The sequence below is a fragment of the Triturus cristatus genome, chromosome 2_2 (assembly GCF_964204655.1).
Source record: "Triturus cristatus chromosome 2_2, aTriCri1.1, whole genome shotgun sequence".
In the NCBI taxonomy this organism is placed as follows: Eukaryota; Metazoa; Chordata; class Amphibia; order Caudata; family Salamandridae; genus Triturus; species Triturus cristatus.
The window spans coordinates 1,029,752,158-1,029,775,377 of NC_140582.1; the positions used below are offsets into that span (position 1 = coordinate 1,029,752,158).

At 52.3% G+C, this 23,220-nt stretch overlaps 1 protein-coding gene across 1 annotated transcript; it reads right to left on the reverse strand.

The window, feature by feature from the left end:
• Positions 1-918: 918 nt before the first annotated feature.
• Positions 919-3,035, reverse strand: ADRA2C (adrenoceptor alpha 2C). Its single transcript, XM_085643344.1, has one exon. The coding sequence runs from the start codon at positions 2,414-2,416 to the stop codon at positions 1,133-1,135; it is 1,284 nt and encodes a 427-aa protein (XP_085499470.1). The 5' UTR covers positions 2,417-3,035; the 3' UTR covers positions 919-1,132.
• Between the last annotated feature and the right edge of the window lie 20,185 nt (positions 3,036-23,220).

The window sequence follows — 23,220 nt, forward strand, 5'->3', positions numbered from 1 at the left end:
GCCACCATTATGAGTGTCCAGTGGGGGCGTTAACTTACTAGTCCTATTGCAACTTAACATTTTCAATTTCACCCTGGGTATCTCAAAAACTGCTGGAATCTTCATGTGAAACTGTGGAAAGTCGTGAATTATTAACATATTGACAACTTTTGGCGCAGAACACCAGATTCCCCGAAGTCACTCCTCATATGGGGGCAGATTTACAAGCCCCTTGCGCCACTTTTGCGTCACTTATAACATGGGAAAAGTGACGTAAAAGTGGCGCAAGGGGCTTGTAAATCTACCCCATGATGTCTAAGTGGTACGTCAGGGTCCCCAGCATTGGGTGGGGGGAAGGCCAGGTTATTATGAACACATTCGGGGCATGAGTGAACCCCAAGAACCGACTTTAAGAACAATAGGCAGGACTTTCTAAACCAACTGGGCCTCTCCGGCCTTTAATCTTTTTGAAGCCGATACAGTGGATACCGTCGAGTACTGAAACAATATCACCAGTGGTGTAAAAGGGACAGTCTGTCCCCTGCGCTGTGTTACATAAACACGCATCTTTAGTCCGGACTGGACTAGTTTACCTCCAAATTAAAGGTTACGGGATTATTGCCTAATAATTTCAACAGTTTGTGCTTTCTACCATATCAGACCGTTTACAACGCTGTTATATATTCCTAAACTTTTTCTAAAAAGATGAATCCATATTAATGCACTAAGTTTGTTCAAAGCAAAATGAACAGTGGAGTGTCATAAACATCCTCATCATTTAACGTCCTTAAGATTGAGACTAAAATGTGACATAATTCAAATCAGCCACTGCAATAATGGGAACAATCAGAGAAAAACACTTGCACGGCGAAAAAAATCCTCATTTTGAGTCGATTTATTCGTATATTTTTTCATATTTTATTTTATACTGTACACACTTTATTTACTCCAAAACAGCATTCAAAACCATAGCGAATCTTAGTACTTTACCTGCTTTGCAAAAATACAAAGGAGTCCATTTAAAAAATTGTCATCAACTTTTTGGGTGCGAACATTCGAAGGGTTCGTGAAAAGTTCGAGATTGTCCGGGCTGTCCCGGGTTCCATCAGGGGCCCTCTCCCTGGCTCTCGCCTGCCCATCACCGAGAAAAGTTTTACTTCCGTTTCGGGAACACGATCTTCTTGAACGCCCGCCGGAAGTCCTGGTTGAAGATGGTGTAGATGACAGGGTTGAGGGAGCTGTTGCAGTACCCGATCCAGAAAAAGAACTTGAAGAGAGTTTCGGGGATCTCGCAGCTCTCCCTGCAGAGCCCGTACAAGCTGTAGCTGAAGAAGAAGGGGAACCAGCAGACCACGAAGACCCCCATGACCACGGCCAGCACGAAGGTGAAGCGCTTCTCCCGCGCCTGGGTCACCTTGCGCCTGCACACGCTGCTGCGCTTCTTCTTGCGCGACGAGAAGAAGTCGATGGACTTGTTGCTGGAGCGGGACAGGCGGCTGGACTGCTTGGAGAAGGAGTGGCACTTGCTGTTCTTCCTGTCCTTGCCCGAGCTGTCCGTGTTCTCCTCCCTGCTGCTGCTCTTGCGCCGCTTGCCCTCGGAGATGCTACTCTCCTCCAGGTCCATGTCCTCCAGCTCGCTGCTCTTGCGCAGGTGGGCCAGCGTCGCCGGGCAGTGCCCGTTCTCCCCGGGAGACCGGACCGAGGTGCCCCCCCGGCTGACGCCGTTCTCCGTCTGTGAGGAGCCGTCGGCCCCGCACTTCTTGACGGACAGCGTCCTGGTGCGCAGCTTGGCCACCTGGTAGATGCGCACGTACACCAGCACCATGATCACGCAGGGCGCGAAGAAGGAGCCGGTGGAGGAGTAAAGGATGTACCAGGTCTCGTCGTTGAGCTTACACTGCGGGTAGCGCTCGTCCTCGGGGTCCCTGTTGGTGGAGAGGAGCGGCGGGAACGAGATGACCGCGGAGATAAGCCAGACGGTGACGATGATGCCCTTGATCCTGCGCGGGGTCCTCTTGAGGTTGTACTCCACCGCCTGGGTCACCGACCAGTACCGGTCCAGGCTTATTGCGCACAGGTGGACGATGGACGAGGTGCAGAACAGCACGTCCAGTGCCAAGAAGATGTCACACCAGACCACCCCAAAGTACCAGTAGCCCATCAGCTCATTCGCCAGGGAGAAGGGCATGACCATGGCCGACACCAGGATGTCTGCGCAAGCCAGGGAGACCAGGAACAAGTTCTGTGGGGCTTTCAGAGCCCTGCTGGTGAACACCGCGATGGCCACCAGGACATTCCCCACAATGGTGAAAACAATGAGGAAGCCTACCACGGCTGCCAGGCATACCACAGAGTAGAAGGAGTAGGGCCCCTGGCCCTGGTCACCCAGGGGCCACAGCGATCTGTTGCCCCAAGTCGTATTCCCCTGCACATCCATCGTGGCTCCAGAGTGTCACTCAAATCCCATCCTTAGCAAGGAATGCCTGCCTCGCCTTCGCGCTCCCCGAGAGCCACGCTGGCAGACTTCCGGCTGGGAACGAAAGGTTCCTCACATTCTGAAGGTTTTCACACTGCCGACTGCGCTTTCTTCCTTTGTCCGAAAAAGAACATTTCACCCCAGGAGATCCTGTCAAGGGGACACCGCGGGGAGCCTCTCTACTCTTTTCTCCAAGTCGTGCGTATCCCACGGGGAGAGCGCGCGCACCGCACCTGCCGTGTGGATGGACCTCAAAGTCACACCGAAGTCCTGATAGTTCCGCAAGGAATTAGTGAGGGGTGCCCGTTTTAAGTCAGCAGCGCCAGGTGCGCCCGGTCCAGCAGCGCACCCCCTCTGTGCGGCCGCAGAGCTGTCGGAGCCCGCGGGTATCCTGGTGGTAGGCGGCATTGGATGGAGTCACTTTCTCTCCAAGTGCTCTCCAAGTGCACAGCCACCCCCTGGTACTGCCCGTTATTGGATTTGCGAAGCTGCAAATTCCATTTAGCCGATTGAGAGGCTTCCTCGCTCCACCGATAAGTGTCTCTCTCTCTCTCCTGCCTCCCTTCGCAGACCCTGTTCCGCCCCCAGCTCTGCCAATGGCAAAAGCATCATTGGGCGCTCACGGATATCATATTAGTGTCACGCGGTGCCAGCTAATGTCGTATCAAAGGGCGCTCGGCGCAGAAGGCTCAGGAGGGAAGAGAGAGAGCTCCTGGGCATTGTTACAGATTCTCAGGATAAGACATCCTGAATTGCACGGGCGCAAACGGAGATCCCGTGGACTGTAGCATCTATCTCATCGCCTAGGCAGTTTCACATTTCTCTAAATATTTTAAATCCACGGCTGATAAAAAAAAACAAATACATAAGCTGTTTAGAATCGTGTCCTCGACATGCTCATTTGAATTTCTTTTCAATGTGTTTTTCAGCAGTAAATTCAGTTTGGTTTGATATCTATGTTTAATGTTATGTATTCACAAGCAGCATGGCCTCAGAAGCGTCGGATGGTTATTACAATATACAGTACACCGTTAGATGGCAGGCTTGCATCGTGAACCGCGCAGGCAGGGACAAATTACGCTACTGTTTCCCTCCAGCGATGCACGAGGCACACAGTCTCCTTCTGTGCAGTTATTGAAGTTTCCAGAGCGCACGAGCTTTTCTTTATATCGATCCATTGGGTGAAAGTACCAAAACAAATTCTTCACTGTTCAAATTCCTTTTTCCCCGTTTGCTGTTGGAATCCTGCCGAGATAGAAGTAAAAATGGCACTTGCATCAGTTAAATGTTAAACCTCAAGTTCTGTGTGAGGGGAAAGCGACGAAGAGAACAGCGCACGTAGTATTTCAAAGCTAGATAAGCACGGTTGAAATACGTCTCCATCACCCAAACAGAGAAATTAGTTATAAACTACACGGATGGCTCCTTAATCTATCACTGTTAAATTACTTATTCTATTAATTTAGAGATTTTAGCTTCGTTTGTAGTAACGTTCTTCTTCCCTGAAAGAGCACGCCTTCATTTGTAATGATAACAGCTGTCGATCTCTGATTGGTTAAATAAAACGCTCCTTCAAGCACTGGCAGTGATACCTTTAAAACGAGTATTGACAAAATCAATAGGTCTAGCTTTAACATGTTAACTGATGTTTACCAATGAACTCTGACTATTTCGGGGAGAGGAACTTAATGATCTTCTGAGTGATAATGACATGGGGGTGGCTATGTCCTACATGAGCCCTGCCACAATGTTCCCGATCCCAACATTCATAGGCAAGGGGAAGGGTACCTTTATTGATTATATCCTTATTTCGGCATCCCTAGCCCCCCTTCTAGGGGGATTTACCATCACAACTAATGAACATAGTGACCACAACCCGTTGTCAGTTCATCTCGGTGGTATCTTGACCGATCTTACCTGTAACACCCCAGTAACAGGATTATTAAGTACTACAGATGGTAAGAGGAGGTTAAGGTGGACTCAAATATCACCTGTTGTCTTCAATGACAACGTAAAGGCCTACTGTTCGGGAGAAATAGTTACCTGCACTACAGATGGAGCAACCGCAAGTAGTGTCCTGGATGCATTTTTTTATATGTCCGGGAAAATAAGTGAGCTACTGACAGGTAAGTCAGGATATAGAGTCAACCTGGGTCCCAAATGGTTTGATACCAACTGTACCAAAGCAGCTAAACGGTTAAGAGAAGCACTGGCAAAAAACCCTAGAAATCTGACTGTAGTGCGCTCCCTGAGAAGGGAGTATAGGGATGTCCTTGCAACCCGTAAGGCTTCACTAAAGGACAAAGCCTGGGAAGAACTAATAGACAGCAGTACCTTGAAAGACAGCGCCAGGTTCTGGAAAGTTGTTAATGGTCCTTTATTTCAACAGGAGGGGGGGGGATGGCTTGGTGGCTCATATAGGAGAAGGGGACTGGGTCCACCACTTTAAATTAATGTTTGATAGCCCGGCCGATTCCGGCAATGTGATATCAAGTCACGGGGATACACCAGCTATAACCTTTACCCAATCCGAGATTCTAGACGGAATCACGGGTTTGACAATTAACAAAGCCCCTGGACCTGATGGGATTCCACCAGATTTATTTAAATCAGACCCTAACTTTTGGGCATCTATTCTTTGTCCCGTTTTTAATGCGGCCGGCACAGAAGGGTGCCCGAATACCTGGGCATCGTCAACTATAGTGCACGTATTTAAGAAGGAAGAAGGGCAACAGAAGTGACACTAGTTGTTATAGACCGATATCACTTATTGATTCGGTCGTGAAGGTAATGGGGCGGGCTATTTTAAACAGACTGAAGGACTGGGCAGACAACAACAAGATGTTATCAGACTGTCAGTATGGTTTTCACTCAGGGCGTTCAACCACCACTCAGTGCCTCAATTTGGGCCTCATGTAGGTTGCCAAATACCGGTCGGTAACGGCCGATTTTCGGTAAATATGCCATTACCGACCGGTATTTAGACAAGTGAGATGTAGGAGTCCAAAAACAACTTTTCGGTAAATATGAGGCGGTAAATACCGAATCATAATTACCGAATCCTAAAATACCGATTCATATTTACCGAATACATATTTAACGAACCGGTAAATATGAAGTGGTAAATATGAAGTGGTAAAAATGAAAATGACATGTAGGAACAATCGGTAATTAAGAAATCCATGAAAATCGGTAATTAAGAGTCGGTAGTTAACACGGATTGAAAGCAGGTGGTAACCATCAACAGTGCATATAAGCAATCCCAAAATGCAACAGCGTGGACAACATGGCCGCTCTGTATGTCATTGCAAGGCGCCTACGTCTACAGGCAGCAGGTCTGAGGATTTGGAGACGGGAGGAACGCATCTACAGACAGCGCATCACACTCTTCCAACTGACTGATGCAGAGATACATGAAAGGTACAGGCTACACCCCCAAACCATCATGGACCTGATAAGGGACCTGCACCCACTCCTGGACCAGCCAACAAGAAGGGCGCATGCCATACCACCACATGTGCAGGTGCTCTGCAGCCTACATCTACTGGCATCCGGCAGTTATCAGGTGGTGATAGCTGCGGTGGGTGGTGTATCCCAGAGTTGCCTGTCCCGTTTCTTCAGGAAGTTCCTGGATGCCATGATGCAGAGAATGCACCACTACATCAGCTTCCCAAACACACAGGCTGCACTGCAGAAAACCAAAACAGACTTTTATCACATGGCACAGTTCCCCCATGTCATTGGCTGTATTGATGGCACACACATCCCAATCTGCCCACCAGCTGACACTGAGCACATCTACAGGAACAGAAAGTCCACCCACTCCATCAATGTGCAGGTGATCTGTGATGCAGGGAACATCATCACTGATATAGTAGCGAAGTTTCCTGGGAGCACCCACGACTCCTACATCTTCCAGAACAGTGGGATCTACACACGACTGAGTGCCAGAGAATTTGGAGAGGGATACCTGCTAGGTAAGTAACAGTGACGCCCCTTGAAACCTGCTAATCATAGTGTATAGAGGCAAGTGACTGATGTGTCCCTTTTACTCACCTAGGCGACAGTGCATATGCCTGCCGGTCATTCATCCTCACTCCCTACCTACACCCATCAACTCAGAGTGAGAGACGATACAACGTGGCACATAAAACAACACGCAATGTGGTGGAGCGCACGTTTGGACTACTGAAGAGCAGGTTCCGCTGCCTCCACAAGAGCGGAGGCGCCCGCCAGTACACACCCATCAACTGCTGCAAGATCATTGCCACTTGTGCAATGCTGCACAACCTTGCCACGAAGAAAGGTACAGATGTGGAACTAACATATTTTGAGGACAACGAGGATGAGTCAGGCCAGCCAGAGGGCAACGCAGCTAGAGTGCCAACTGTAATAGATGGGAGAGAGAGACGGGCAGAGATCACATGCAACTATTTCTGAGTAAGTAAGGCGACACAGCCAGTTGTGGTATGTCATGACATAGTTTTAATGCGGCACCACGCCATGAACACAAGATCAAGCCAATCTGGCAACATAGCATATATACAAGGAGTAAGTCCAGGGTTACGTCACCCATTGGGAAGTGGCTAAGCAGGGCTGCATCAATGTTTGCGCATACGCGCTGCAGTGTTGGATGGCACGGCTTGTGCATCCTCACTAGAGCCAACCCCAAGCCGCCTGCTGCTCCTGCGTCCTTCTGGAACAGGGGGTGTGACGCTGCTCCTGCTGCTGGTGTCGATGCTCTCCGCAGCATCCCCTGCAGCAGTTGTCGACGCCTGACTAGTTAATAGCACCTCTAGTGCACTTGTCACCTGCACCATCCCCCGAGACACGTCGCTGCAGCAGTGTGTCAGGCCCTCCTGCATCGACACAGTGCGCCGGCAGAGTAGAGAAGTGGCAGTTGCCATACGGTTGAGTGCCCTGGTGGTAGTGTTCCTCCTCTGCCGTTCCCGGCGCCGTGCATCTATGTCAGCATGTAATTTGCTGCACAACTGCTGGATTGACTGGGACATGTCCCGAATGCCCGCTGCCATCGCGCTGATGTTATTGTCCATGTTGACTAATGTAGATTTCATGACCCGCATGTGCCTCTGGACTGACATGACTGCCTTTGTTTGCAGGCGCTGTTGTTTTAACATTTGGCCCTCGAGCCCCGAGAAGACACCATGGCTGTCAATGGTTGCTGGTGGACTCTGGACACGCGACCTGCGGCGCCCTCTTGCTCCCATCTGTGCTGCCTGTGAGGTGTAGGGCACAGTGGCATGGCTCCCATCCTGGGGCATGGTGAGTTCTTCAGGGCCCCTACTGTCGTCAGACGAGGTGTCTAAGGCTCGCAGCCTGGCTGCAGGACGCCTCCTCATTCTCACACCTGCAGGCGGTGACGTGGCCGGTGACTCAAACATGAGTGGCGATGCTGGCTCTGGGTGAGGTGATGCTGGCTCCGGTTGAGGTGATGCTGGCTCTGGGTGCGGTGATGCTGGCTCTGGGTGAGGTGAGGCTGCCTGTGTTGGTGGTGCGGCTGCCTGTGGCCCTGCTCCCTGGGCTGAACTTGTGCTGGCCAGAGGTGATCTTTGTGGCCGGTGTGCCCTCTCTCCTGCCGCATGCCCTGTCGTGCGTGATGTCACATCTGTGGACAGAAATGCAACATCGGCTCAGTGTCCCCGAAGGGCTGCATTGCAAGCATCACAATAAATCATTTCACATTCCAAAATGTCCTCTGCCTCCTTGTGCCTCATGTGTGTGACATGCCTTGTTGCCCTGTGCCATTTACTTCATGGTTGGTGTTTCCCTGACTACATCTCCCAGAATGCATTGCCTGTCTGCACTCACACATGTGGACTGGAGTGGGATTCTAGTTTCACAATGGGGGATGTGGGATAGGGGTAGGGGGGGGCTACATTGCTGTGCTTTCGTCTTACCTTGTTGGGTGGCGGCTCTGGCAGAGCTGTCGGCATCCCCAAGACCCACGACGCTCTCTTGCTCGATTGTGGCCCCCACCAGCTCCTCCAGTTCGGTGAGGGCAGGTGCCCTGTTGGTTCCACCTCCAGTCTGGCTGGCCTCCTTCTGGATGTCGCCCATCTTCCTCTTGGTTACAATCCTCAGGTCATACCAGCGCTTTTTGAGGACCTCTATGTCCCTGTGGGTCACTCCCACAGCATTGACCTGCGCCTGGATGGCCAGCCAAATGTTGCGCTTTTCAGCCTCAGGCACTTGCAGGGATTGCCTCCCAAACAGCTTCTGGTGCTGCTTCACCACCTCCTCCACCAGCACCTGGAGTTCCTTGGGGCTGAATTTCAGCTTCCTCCTCCTTTCCCCTCCATCTCTCTGTGTCCTCTGGCTGGACATGATGTTATTTTTTCCGCTCGCACAGGCACTGGCTCCCTGCCTCTCCTCTGCACTCCAAGCCTCTCCAGGGTCTGCTAATTATGTACACCTGCCTGGGTGTGGCCACTTCCTGGTTGAGTGGGGTGTGGTTGCACAGGATTAGCTATTTCATCAAGTCATGTGATTTTATTTACCGATTCCGTAAATACCGATTCGGTATTTAACGATTCGGTAAATACCACCTCGGTATTTACCGATTCGGTGATTTCCGATTCTTGATTACCGAATGTTACCGATTCGGTAATTGTTACCGACTTTTTACCTACATGTAACTTACCGATTCTTAAATACCGATTCGGTACGGCTCGGTATTTAAGAAGCGGTAATATTTATTTACCTACATGAGGCCCTTTGTATCTGTTGCTCAATAAATACACTGTGGTGTACCCCGGTTCGATACACCTCGCCTTCATGGACCTTTCATCAGCGTTTGACTGTGTTAACAGATCTAAGCTCTGGCAGTCCATGGAGGCGAGAGGGGTATATGCGGGGTTGATACATTTTCTACGGGATCTACACTCTTCAACCCGGGCAAACGTTAGGTACAGTAAGGATTTGAAAGTAACGAATGACTTCCCAACCAAGAAAGGTGTAAGGCAGGGCTGCATCATGGCTCCGTTTTTATTTAATTTTTATATAAATGATCTTGAGAGCACCCTGATAGAGACCGCTGCAGACTTCCCGCGTATAGCTAGACGGGGTATTCCCGTTTTGCTATACGCGGATGATGCTGTATTAATAGCTAGGACAGAATCCGCGCTTCAAACTCTGTTAAACTCTTTTTATGAGTTTATGAACAATCTAGATTTAAAGATTAACAGCACCAAGTCTTATACCATGAGACTGGGTAAATGTACTAGTAAGGAACTGCCGAGCCCTCGAGAAAGTCTGGAAAAGGGAACCGACACCGGACAACAGAACCTCCTACAAACTTGCTACCCGGAAACACCACCAGCTGATCCGCGCCGCCAAGAAAACAGCATTCAAGGACCGGTTGGACAACAACGCACACAACGGCAAGGAACTCTTCAACATCGTGAAAGAGCTTTCCAACCCCAGCGCAGGAAACAACGACATCACCCCATCGCAAGACCTCTGCAACTCCCTCGCCTCATACTTCCACAACAAGATCACGGACATACACAGTAGCTTCAACAACCAACCAACGCACACCATGACCGACCAACCACCCCCACCCACCACCACCCTCCACGCCTGGACCCCGATCAGCACCGAAGACACCATCCGCACGATGAACTCCATCCACTCCGGATCACCGACCGACCCCTGCCCTCACCACGTCTTCAACAAGGCCGACGCTGTCATCGCACCCCACCTGCGAGACATCATCAACACATCCTTCGACACCGCCACCTTCCCCGAGAGCTGGAAACACGCCGAACTCAGCGCTCTACTCAAGAAACCAACAGCGGACCCCACCGACCTCAAGAATTACCGCCCCATCTCGCTTCTCCCGTTTCCAGCCAAAGTCATCGAGAAGACCGTCAACAAGCAGATGGCGGCCTTCCTCGAGACGAACGGATCCCTCGACCCCTCACAGTCCGGCTTCCGAGCCAAACACAGCACCGAGACCGCCCTCATCGCCGCCACCGATGACATCCGAGCCCTGATGGACAATGGAGAAACAGCGGCCCTCATCCTCCTAGACCTCTCCGCGGCTTTCGACACGGTCTGCCACCGCACCCTAGTACGGCGCCTCAGCAACATCGGAATCAAGGACAAGGCGCTGGAATGGATCATCTCCTTCCTCGACGGAAGAACACAGAGAGTCCGCCTACCACCGTACAAGTCAGAGGCCTCCGAAGTCATCTGCGGCGTCCCCCAAGGATCATCTCTGAGCCCCACCCTCTTCAACGTCTACATGAGCCCCCTCGCGGCCATCGTACGCAAACACAACCTCAGCATAATCTCCTACGCCGACGACACCCAGCTGATCCTCTCCCTGACCAACGACCCCGCCGCCGCCAGAGCCAACCTGCACGAAGGGATGAAAGAGGTAGCCGAGTGGATGACGACCAGCTGCCTGAAACTGAACTCGGACAAGACGGAGGTCCTCATCCTGGGCTCTTCACCCTCCGCCTGGGACGACTCCTGGTGGCCTCCCGCCCTGGGCACCGCACCCAAACCGACAGACCATGCACGTAACCTGGGCTTCATCCTGGACTCCTCCCTCTCCATGACCAGGCAGGTCAACAACGTCTCCTCGGCGTGCTTCAACATCCTACGCATACTACGGAAGATCTTCTGGTGGATCCCCACAGAGACCAGGAAGACCGTCACCCAGGCCCTCGTCACCAGCCGACTGGACTACGGTAACGCCCTCTACGCCGGTACCACCGCCAAGCTCCAGAAGAGACTCCAGCGGATCCAGAACGCCTCAGCCAGACTCATCCTCGACATCCCACGATCCAGCCACATCTCCGGACATCTGAGAGACCTTCACTGGCTCCCCGCCAACAAGAGAATCACCTTCCGCCTCCTCACCCACGCACACAAAGCCCTACACGACCAAGGCCCGAGCTACCTCAACAGCCGAGTCAACTTCTACGCTCCCACACGCCACCTCCGATCAGCCAACCACGCCCTCGCCGCCGTCCCCCGCATCCGAAGAGCGACTACAGGAGGAAGGTCCTTCTCCTACCTGGCCGCCAAGACCTGGAACTCCCTCCCGACCGACCTGCGCCTGACCCAAGACCACCTCTCCTTCAGGAAGAAGCTGAAGACCTGGCTATTCGAGCAGTAGCGGCACCCCCCCCCCACCCCCCCCAGCGCCTTGAGACCCTACGGGTATGTAGCGCGCTTTATAAGTGTCACTGATTGATTGATTGAGGTATTCCTGTTTAAAACAGGGGGTGACATAATTCCTAGTACTAAGGTGTTCTCTTATTTAGGAGTTTTATTTGATGACAAGTTAAAGTGGGAGGCCGTGATACACAAAAAAAGGGGGAGTTGGCCCGGGCAAATGCTGCAATTTTTAATTTTGCCTCAAAAATTGGGAAGAAACCGACGGGGGCCATGCTTCAGGTCTATAGAGCCAAGAGTGTTGCCATAGCATGCTACGGTAGTGAGCTGTGGGGACGTGGTGTGATTAAACCTCTACAGGTCGAGGAAAATAAGTTTCTAAAAAGATTACTATGTGTCCCGCAAAGTACTCCGAACTTGGTGGTTCATGAAGAACTGGGAGTACCTTACATAGCCGACCAATTAACACTGCGCCCTATGATCTTTTGGCTACAGTGCTGGCTCAATCCGGATATTCCCCTGACCCGAGCTATACTTAGGGACTGCTTGGCTTTAGAGAATATGGCACGAACCCCCCGGTTCAATTACATTAAAAAGGGATTTGACTTACTGGGAAGGGGTTCTCTATTTACCAAGCCTGAAGAAATCCTTAAGAACGACATCCCATTAATCAAAACCTCTTTCTTGAATCATAGGAGGCAAGAAAGGGAGGGGATCGAGGTTATGAAACCAAGTGTCCGGACCTATCTCACCTTAATTACGACCCCCACTGCCGAGCCCTACCTGCTGTCCCCCTTTACCTCACACGAAAAATTTCTGTTAACCAGGTTCAGATGTAACACATTTAATTTTTTATTGGCTAGACCAAAAGGGGGAAATAGAGGTCAGCTGTTACCAGTATGTGTTTGTAATGGACAATCGCCGCAAAATTTAGAACATTTTATGTTTTTTTGCACTTTTTATTCAGTCCCAAGAAAATCCTTCTTGATCCCAATTTTAAAGAAGATGAATTTCACTCAAGTCAAAATTGCTTTAATGTTTTTACAACTATTGAACACGGATTGTATATATTTTATTGTCCGTTTTTTTAAATCTACCTTGAAATCTAGAATGGACATGGATTGTTAAATATATCGATGGGACTTGATCTTTTTATTTTGGATGTGTATTTAAACCTGTGCCTGTTTGTGACTTTTTATGAATTTACATTCTAAATTCGAAATAAAGCAACTTTGATGATGACTATTTGTGACTTGTCTCCAAGCAACCCGACTCTTTCTGTGCCTCCTGCGCCAGTGCCCTGTTTTGTTTATTCCCCAGGTTTGGGTGTCTGCGTGCCACTAGCACAAGAAGTGTAGGGAACAAAAACCAGCAGCACTACAAGCTTGGGTAATAAAGACAGGGCACATGCTTAGGAGGAGTCAAAAGAGACAGGAGGAAAAAATATATAGCAAAAAAAGTGTGTACACATTTGTGCATGCCGGTGTTTGCAGGTGTTTGCACCTTGATACCAGATGTGTTGGCTTTGAGGATGTTTGTTGCTAGCCTGTTTAAGATCTCTTATTATTCTTTTCAGCTTTAGTTTATCATTGGGGGATGAGACCCGTTTGTCATTTTTTCTGCCCTCCGATGGGGGCTAAGTGCAGAGGGGGCCGGAGTCTGTCACCGGGAGCGCAGGACTACACTCCTCAGTGTCCCCTGCGACACACGGCGCAGCCGCCAACGTCACTGTTGCGCCAGGAGGTGCGTACATAATCCTCCAGGGGCTCCTGCAGCGCGGGACGCGCCCGGGCATAGCCCGAGCCAAGGGCGGGCCCATCCTTGCCCATCGTTGCCAGGAAGAGGCAGGGCTGGGCAACCCCTCTTTGCCCTGGCCCTCGAGTTTGCATTATTGAACATTGAACACCTTCCATGGAAACCTGCCAGAGCCTCAATTAAGTGAGTCTTTCTTGTGAGGATAAACAAACTGGAGGGCCACGGGGTATTACACAGAGTGTAAGAGAACTAACTGAACAATACCGTACCCTTTGATCCCTCTGTAGTTGGGTGATTACTAGCCATGTATTTCCCTTTATCGGTAGCCCTCACGTAGTGAAGGCTGGTATACCGTCCTATCGCACAATACATAGAACCCGCAGCTGAGTGTTATACCGTGAGTACTGAATTCTCTGTAACGAACAGATTTGATATATAAGTCAAGTCAAGGAAAGCTTTATTCGATTGTTATTATACTGTTAGAGTCGGGGATCTCCGGTTGGCGCAAGGTTGCCCTTGTGTCAAGCAGGAACCCTCTCCTCTACGTCAGGGCGCAGGATAACCCCTCGTGAATGACCCTTGCTCACCCTCTAGGTGCGTGGCGTGAGCAGCCAAGGCGATTCCTCAGGCGTTGTTGGTTAAGCACTTACAATCGTACACACAGTAAATACATCAATCCCCCCAGAAACAGACACCAGACTTGGATATATATAAAAATACGCTTCTTTATGTAAAAATAGGTATATATATCTCAGCAGACTTATCACAAGACCAATAACGTTTTCGCTAGGCCACCAGGTTATACAGCAGGCAAATGTTCTTGGTTCGTAGTTTCAAATGGATAGTTCGTAGTCTCTTTACTTGTAGCTCCAGTACTCACAGAGATCGGCTCCTGCGAACGGGGAAACAAGGCGTTGCGGGCCCCGAGCCCGATACTGGACTTCTTTCGCGATTAGGAGAGTCGGCACAGGTCGGTGCGACTCTCAGCTTGGGAAGTGTTCTTGGGTCCTCAATCAGCAGGTGTGGGCACGTAGGCAGGTGCGGCCAGCGACCTTTTAGCACGGCGGTGCTGGAGGGTCTCCACAGCGGGGGCGGCGCGGCCTGAGGTGTCCGGGGATAGCGAAGCGGGGTCACAGGGCACAGTCAGTGCAGCTGGATGACCCGGCGTAGATCACAGTCGTCGGACGGCTTCCGGCGGGAGGGGTGATAGCGCGTTCAGCGCACTCCAATGGCAGGCGGTGACAGGGATGCAGGCGGCCTGGCCCGGGAACAGAGAGCGGCTCCGGACGGAGCGGGGCTCTCACGGGTTGGAGGCAGGCGAGCTTCTGAGTGTCACGGCCCTAGGAGGGGCGATGAGGGGCGCAGTCTCTTTTCCAGCGGGATGCACACACGGCTCGAATTGGAGGACGAGCAAGAAGCACAGAGAACCCACTGTTCCTGGGGTTCAGTTCAGGGGGCAAGCTCAGATCAAGCCCTTGGAGAATGTTCAAGCACAAAGTAGCAAAGTCTTTTCAGTAAGTCTCTTCCTCTCCTCTCTCAGCAAGGCAAGCAGCAGGCCAGCTCCTCCGGCGTCTTCTTCTCCTTCTAGTCGGGCAGAGGTTCTTTGTGGTAAACAGGATTCTGATTTCTTAGGAGCCAGGCTCCTACTTTTATACCATGATTCTTTTGTTCTTTAGCGCCAGGGGGCCTGGGCCTGGCTCAGTCCAGTTCTGGAGCACTTTGTTATGGTGACTCTGCTCTTTCCTTTCAGCAGCAGGGCAGAGACATCAGCCGCTCCACAGGGGGCGGCGCCGGCTTTGTGGTGGCAGAGCACAGGTCTATTCAAGAGTCAAGGTGTACTCCTCCCACCCATCCAGGTGTCACCTCTCTACCCACCACCTGGCAGCCAACCTGTCTCTGGGGATTCCCCAACCCTGCTCCTTACTGTTGCTAGGCAGAACACACACACACAGCAGAGGCGGACTGAGATGGTCAGGTCAGTAAATACTAACTTTCTAAAAGTAGTATTTACAAACCCAGGATATTAAAATTAACTTGGCTACAAGAAGTATTTTATTATTCTGAGTTCAGGCATACTAAACTTGACATTCTACCATGCTCTATGAGTCCACTGGGGTCACAGCGTGTAGCGACTCCAGCAGCCCATTCTGGCCTATGGAGAGCAGGTAGCCTTCAATAGTGAAAAACGAAAAGGGCTGTAATTCACTACTAAGACATGCCACACACATCAGGGCATGTCCTACCTTATGCCTACAATGCACCCTGCCCTTGGGCCTACCAGAGGGGTGGCTAATATGTAGGTAAGGGAAGGTTTAGGGACTGGCAAGTGGGGGCACTTGCGCAGTCAGCGCGACAGTCCCAGACTGCACGCAGGGTCTGCGGTGGCAGACCCTAGACACATTTTACAAAGCCGCTTTCTGTGGGTGGCGCAACCAGCGCTGCAAGCCCACCAGCAGCATTGGCATTCACAAGCCCTGGCACCCCTGGTGCACTTTACTGGGGACTGACAGTGAATCCAATAAACCAATCAGGAACATCAATTACAGGTACACTTTACCTAGGGAGCACTTGCACTGCGGCACGGATTAGCCGTGGCGCAGTGCCCTGAGCGGACAACACCAGCAAAACAATCGAGGCACACCATCAAAAAGTGGAAGGGAAACTCACGCCAAGGTGCCAGGTCTAACACGTGTCCCCACCAGCTGAAATGTGGGGAGAACTACCCTTGCCCAGGGGGTTCCTCGTCACTAAGGCGGAAATACCTGGACAGACCGTCAGCGTTGGCGTGATCTGTACCAGGACGGTGTTCCACCGTAAAGTCCATACCCTGTAGGGAGATGGACCACCTCAACAGCTTCGGGTTCTCACCCCTCATTTGCATCAACCATCTGAGGGGCCTGTGGTCCGTCTGAACCCGGAAGTGAGACCCAAACAAGTAGGGTCTTAACTTCTTCAGCGCCCAGACCACAGCAAATGCTTCTCGCTCAATTGCACTCCACCTACTTTCCCGTGGAAGTAACCTCCTACTGATGAAGGCTACGGGTTGGTCCCAGCCCTCCTCAGTCATCTGTGAAAGAACAGCCCCTACACCATGCTCTGAAGCGTCTGTCTGCACTAGGAATTCCTTGGAGAAGTCAGGGGCCAAGAGCACGGGCGCCGTGCACATGGCAGTCTTCAGGGTGTCGAAAGCTTTCTGACAGGTGTCAGTCCAAATCACGTTCCTGGGCTGCTTCTTCGAAGTCAGCTCTGTCAAGGGGGCAACGATCGTTCCATAGCCCTTGACAAACCTCCTGTAGTACCCAGTGAGCCCCAGGAAGGCCCTCACTGCGGTCTGCGTCTTGGGGGGTTCCCAAGCCAGGATGGTCTCGATTTTGGGTTGCAAGGGTGCCACCTTGCCACTCCCCACTTGGTGTCCCAAGTACACCACGGAACCCTGCCCGATCTGGCACTTGCTTGCCTTGATCGTGAGGCCTGCTCGGCGCAGCGCCATCAACACTTCCCAGAGGTGGCGCAGGTGTTCAGGCCAGGTGGCACTGAACACTGCGATGTCATCCAGGTAGGCGGCACTGAACGCATCCAGCCCAACCAGTACCTGGTTGACCAACCTCTGAAAGGTGGCAGGGGCATTCTTCATCCCAAATGGCATGACTCGGAACTGGAAGTGCCCATCTGGTGTAGAGAATGCTGACCTCTCTTTGGCCCCATCGGTCAAGGCGATCTGCCAGTACCCAGACGTTAAATCAAACGTACTGAGGAACCGGGCAGCCCCCAGCCGATCAATGAGCTCGTCAGCTCTGGGGATGGGGTGCGCGTCAGTCTTCGTGACTGAATTGAGTCCTCTGTAGTCCACACAGAACCGGAGTTCAGGTGTGGCTCCCGGCGCAGCAGCCTTTGGGACCAAGACCACGGGGCTGGACCAAGGACTGCTGGAGGACTCAACCACCCCTAGCGCAAGCATTTTGGAGACCTCCTCCTTAATGCAAGCTCTGACCCTGTCAGTTACCCTGTAAGCCTTGTGCTTTACAGGTAAGCTGTCTCCTGTGTCCACATCATGGACGCACCAATCTGTGACACCAGGAACCAGGGAGAATCGGTCGGAGAATTGTCCCAGCAAGTGGCGGCAATCTTCCTGTTGTTCGGGCGTCAGGGTGGGTGAGAGGTTAACTCCATCCACTGACCCATCTTTCTCAGAGGCCACTAAGAGGTCAGGAAGAGGCTCGGTCTCCTCTTCCATTCCATCATCAGTGGCCAGCAGCATGCCCACTTCGGTCCTCTCTAAGTGGGGCTTAAGGCGGTTAACATGTAGGACCCTCAAAGGGTTCCTGGGAGTCTGCATGTCCACCAAGTAGGTGATAGGACTTTTGCGCTCCACAACCTCAAATGGACCTGTCCACTTATCCTGAAGTGCACACGGCTCCACTGGGGCCAAGACCCACACCTTTTGTCCAGGTTGAAGCTCTACCAGAGTGGCATTCCGGTCGTACCACCGCTTCATCTCCTCCTGGCTGGCTTCCAGATTTGCCTCAGCAAGTTGCCTGAAACGCCGAGTCTGGTTTCGGAAGGCCAGCATGTAACTATATACATTCTGGGGAGGTTTCCTGGGAGATTGCTCCCAGCCTTCCTTTACCAAACTCAGAGGTCCTCTTACCGGGTGACCATACAGAAGCTCAAAGGGGCTGAACCCTAGAGACTTCTGTGGCACCTCTCGGTAAGCGAAGAGCAGGCATGGCAAGAGGACGTCCCACTTACGCCTCATTGGACCGTCCAGGCCCATGATCATGCCTTTGAGGGTTCGGTTGAATCTCTCAACCAACCCATTTCCTTGGGGATGGTAAGGGGTGGTGAACTTGTACGTTACCCCACACTCCTTCCACAGGGATTTCATATATGTGGATATGAAATTGGTCCCCCTGTCGCTCACCACCTCTAGAGGGAATCCCACTCGGGAGAAAATTCCCATCAGTGCCCGTCCCACCACGGGGGCCGTCACTGTCCTCAGAGGGATGGCTTCAGGGTACCGGGTGGCATGGTCCACCAAGACCAGGATGAACCTGTTGCCCAGGGCTGTCTTGGGGTCCAGAGGCCCCACAATATCAATACCCACTCGTTGGAATGGCGTACCGACCACAGGGAAAGGTTGCAGAGGAGCCTTATGCTTCCCTCCGCTCTTACCACTTGCCTGGCAAGTCTGACAGGTTCTGCAGAAGGAATCGGAATTCCTGTGCATTTGGGGCCAGTAAAAGTGGGTGACAAGCCTGTCATAGGTCTTGTCCATCCCCAAATGTCCTGCTAACGGCACATCATGAGCCAGCCCCAGTAGGAAGGTTCTGAACTTCTGGGGTACCACCAGCACACGGGCTGACCCAGGTTCAGCAGCCTTAGGCTCGGAATACAGGAGGTCACTCTCCCAGTACACGTAGGGTGTTTTGGCCTGAACACCATTGGCCTGGTCTGCAGCCTGTTGCCGCATACCCACGAGAGAAGGGCATTCTTTCTGCTCCCTGCAGAATTCCTCCCTGGAGGGACCTCCTTCTTGCTGCCAATGGGTCAGCTCAGGCAAGTCTCCCAGTTCGGCAATCTGTTCCCCGGTAGGCTCCAGAGCATCCCCCTCAGGGTCTACTTCCTCCTGGGCCGTGGGAACTTCGGGGGCCGGTTTCCCGCGCCTCCTGCGCCTTCTCCCTAAGGCCGGTTCCTGGACCTCTCCCTCAGGCTCCAGGACCCTCTCAACACCCCTACTGGCTGCCATGGACCGGGTGGTCACGCACGCCCAGTCGGGTAGACCCACCATCCTCAGATGCGTGGTCTTCTCCACCTTTTCCCAAGGGGAACTCTCCAGGTCGTTCCCTAGCAGACAGTCTACAGGCATGTCAGTTCTCACAGCGACTTGTAGAGTACAGAGACCTCCCCCCACTCAAAGGGAACTTGAGCCATTGGACAACGACTCTCTATGTTGTCAGCATTGACAACCCTACAGTAGGCATTGGGTACAATCTGCTCTTGAGACACCAGGTGTTGCCTCACCGAGGTCACGCTGGCTCCTGTATCTCTAAGAGCCTCAACCTTCTTTCCATTGATGGTCACTACTTGCCCATATTTCTTAGTGTTGGAGGGCAGGTAGGTTACAGGGACCATCTCACTGTCTCCTAGCGAGACTAGGGTCATCTGCCCGGGACCCCCACCCTCCTGGACTGCTACCTCCTCCCCAAAGTTAACACTAGCTACTTGCCGGGGTGGAGCACCAGTGGGTGCGGTCTTACCAAACAGGCGACACTTAGGATCAGAGGCAATGTGACCCGGGTCACCACACCTATAACAATTGAAGGGCCCCTTTGGAACAGGTCTACCTGTCGGGGCCCCGTTCTGCTGCGGGGTTGGGGGAGGCTGAGAACCCTTCTGCTGGTTCCCTTGGGAATTACTTTGGGGGCCTTTTTGGAACCCCTTCTGTTTACCCTTGTCCCCCCCACTCTTCTGCTGGGGACCCTGCCCACCTTTGGCGGAGTCTCCCACTTGACCCTTGTGGACCCTGGTGCTGAGCCAGCGGTCCGCCTCCTCAGCAAGCTTCCTCGGGTTGGACAGCTTGCTATCAATCAGGTGCTGGCGTAGCTCAGGAAAACATTGACTGGACAAGTGCTCCCATGCAATTAAATCAAGCAGCCCTTGATAATCATTCACTTTGCTACCCTTCACCCAACCATCCAGCGCTCTGCAGAAAAAGGTCACATACTCCACATACGTACTCTCAGGGATCTTCTTCGTCTCCCTGAACCGCTGTCTATATAGCTCCGGAGTTAACACATACCTGGTCATTAAAGCTTCCTTCATATGGGGGTATGAGGTTTGGAGATCTAAGGGTAAATCTAACAGTGGGTCACGCCCTTCAGCAAGGAACCTTCCCCACAACCCCGCTCCCCAGTCTTTCTCAGGGACCGGGTGTGAGGACATGGCCACCTCGTAGGCCCTAAACCACTGCCCTATGTCATCCTTTCTGAAATACTCCTTTACTACATCTTTGGGGATGTACACCTTGGACTCTACCTGCGCTGGTGGAGTGCTGCCACCAGAAGGAGCGGTGTCCAAACTTTTCGCCTTCAGCTCCAACTCCTTCAATCTGATATCATGATCCATTTGGCGTTGTTGTGCCTCCAGGGCCAACTTCTGCTTTTCCATTTCCATTTGTCCTGCCAACTTTGCCATCTCCATTGCATGCGCCCTGTCGGCTGCCCTGTCTGCCAGCTCCTCTGGCGACCGGACTCTGCTGGGCTCCTCAAGGTTGTCGGGTGGAACGATGTCCCCCGCATTCCGTAGGTCTCGTGACTCCTTCCAGGCTCTCAACGCCTTGGTGTACTGGGGCTTCCTCTTGCATCCAGCATGGGGGACTCTGAATTGTACACTGTAGCCTTTCAATTGCTCCATCGTGTAGCCTTCCAGTCTCTCCCAATCCACCTCATCTATTCCAGAAATCACAGAGAGTGCTCTTCCAGCGGAGTGCGAGCCAGGCATGGTTGCAGTAATGGCAGATGTCTCAACAAAGTTCAACAATTACAAACCTGTGGCTGCGTTATTTGGTCTGCTCTCACTATCTGGTGATTAATAATTCACTGTATGCAAATTACAAGTGCAAATCCGAAATCCCACCGCTGCCACCAATGTTAGAGTCGGGGATCTCCGGTTGGCGCAAGGTTGCCCTTGTGTCAAGCAGGAACCCTCTCCTCTACGTCAGGGCGCAGGATAACCCCTCGTGAATGACCCTTGCTCACCCTCTAGGTGCGTGGCGTGAGCAGCCAAGGCGATTCCTCAGGTGTTGTTGGTTAAGCACTTACAATCGTACACACAGTAAATACATCAATCCCCCCAGAAACAGACACCAGACTTGGATATATATAAAAATACGCTTCTTTATGTAAAAATAGGTATATATATCTCAGCAGACTTATCACAAGACCAATAACGTTTTCGCTAGGCCACCAGGTTATACAGCAGGCAAATGTTCTTGGTTCGTAGTTTCAAATGGATAGTTCGTAGTCTCTTTACTTGTAGCTCCAGTACTCACAGAGATCGGCTCCTGCGAACGGGGAAACAAGGCGTTGCGGGCCCCGAGCCCGATACTGGACTTCTTTCGCGATTAGGAGAGTCGGCACAGGTCGGTGCGACTCTCAGCTTGGGAAGTGTTCTTGGGTCCTCAATCAGCAGGTGTGGGCACGTAGGCAGGCGCGGCCAGCGACCCTTTAGCACGGCGGTGCTGGAGGGTCTCCACAGCGGGGGCGGCGCGGCCTGAGGTGTCCGGGGATAGCGAAGCGGGGTCACAGGGCACAGTCAGTGCAGCTGGATGACCCGGCGTAGATCACAGTCGTCGGACGGCTTCCGGCGGGAGGGGTGATAGCGCGTTCAGCGCACTCCAATGGCAGGCGGTGACAGGGATGCAGGCGGCCTGGCCCGGGAACAGAGAGCGGCTCCGGACGGAGCGGGGCTCTCACGGGTTGGAGGCAGGCGAGCTTCTGAGTGTCACGGCCCTAGGAGGGGCGATGAGGGGCGCAGTCTCTTTTCCAGCGGGATGCACACACGGCTCGAATTGGAGGACGAGCAAGAAGCACAGAGAACCCACTGTTCCTGGGGTTCAGTTCAGGGGGCAAGCTCAGATCAAGCCCTTGGAGAATGTTCAAGCACAAAGTAGCAAAGTCTTTTCAGTAAGTCTCTTCCTCTCCTCTCTCAGCAAGGCAAGCAGCAGGCCAGCTCCTCCGGCGTCTTCTTCTCCTTCTAGTCGGGCAGAGGTTCTTTGTGGTAAACAGGATTCTGATTTCTTAGGAGCCAGGCTCCTACTTTTATACCATGATTCTTTTGTTCTTTAGCGCCAGGGGGCCTGGGCCTGGCTCAGTCCAGTTCTGGAGCACTTTGTTATGGTGACTCTGCTCTTTCCTTTCAGCAGCAGGGCAGAGACATCAGCCGCTCCACAGGGGGCGGCGCCGGCTTTGTGGTGGCAGAGCACAGGTCTATTCAAGAGTCAAGGTGTACTCCTCCCACCCATCCAGGTGTCACCTCTCTACCCACCACCTGGCAGCCAACCTGTCTCTGGGGATTCCCCAACCCTGCTCCTTACTGTTGCTAGGCAGAACACACACACACAGCAGAGGCGGACTGAGATGGTCAGGTCAGTAAATACTAACTTTCTAAAAGTAGTATTTACAAACCCAGGATATTAAAATTAACTTGGCTACAAGAAGTATTTTATTATTCTGAGTTCAGGCATACTAAACTTGACATTCTACCATGCTCTATGAGTCCACTGGGGTCACAGCGTGTAGCGACTCCAGCAGCCCATTCTGGCCTATGGAGAGCAGGTAGCCTTCAATAGTGAAAAACGAAAAGGGCTGTAATTCACTACTAAGACATGCCACACACATCAGGGCATGTCCTACCTTATGCCTACAATGCACCCTGCCCTTGGGCCTACCAGAGGGGTGGCTAATATGTAGGTAAGGGAAGGTTTAGGGACTGGCAAGTGGGGGCACTTGCGCAGTCAGCGCGACAGTCCCAGACTGCACGCAGGGTCTGCGGTGGCAGACCCTAGACACATTTTACAAAGCCGCTTTCTGTGGGTGGCGCAACCAGCGCTGCAAGCCCACCAGCAGCATTGGCATTCACAAGCCCTGGCACCCCTGGTGCACTTTACTGGGGACTGACAGTGAATCCAATAAACCAATCAGGAACATCAATTACAGGTACACTTTACCTAGGGAGCACTTGCACTGCGGCACGGATTAGCCGTGGCGCAGTGCCCTGAGCGGACAACACCAGCAAAACAATCGAGGCACACCATCAAAAAGTGGAAGGGAAACTCACGCCAAGGTGCCAGGTCTAACATATAC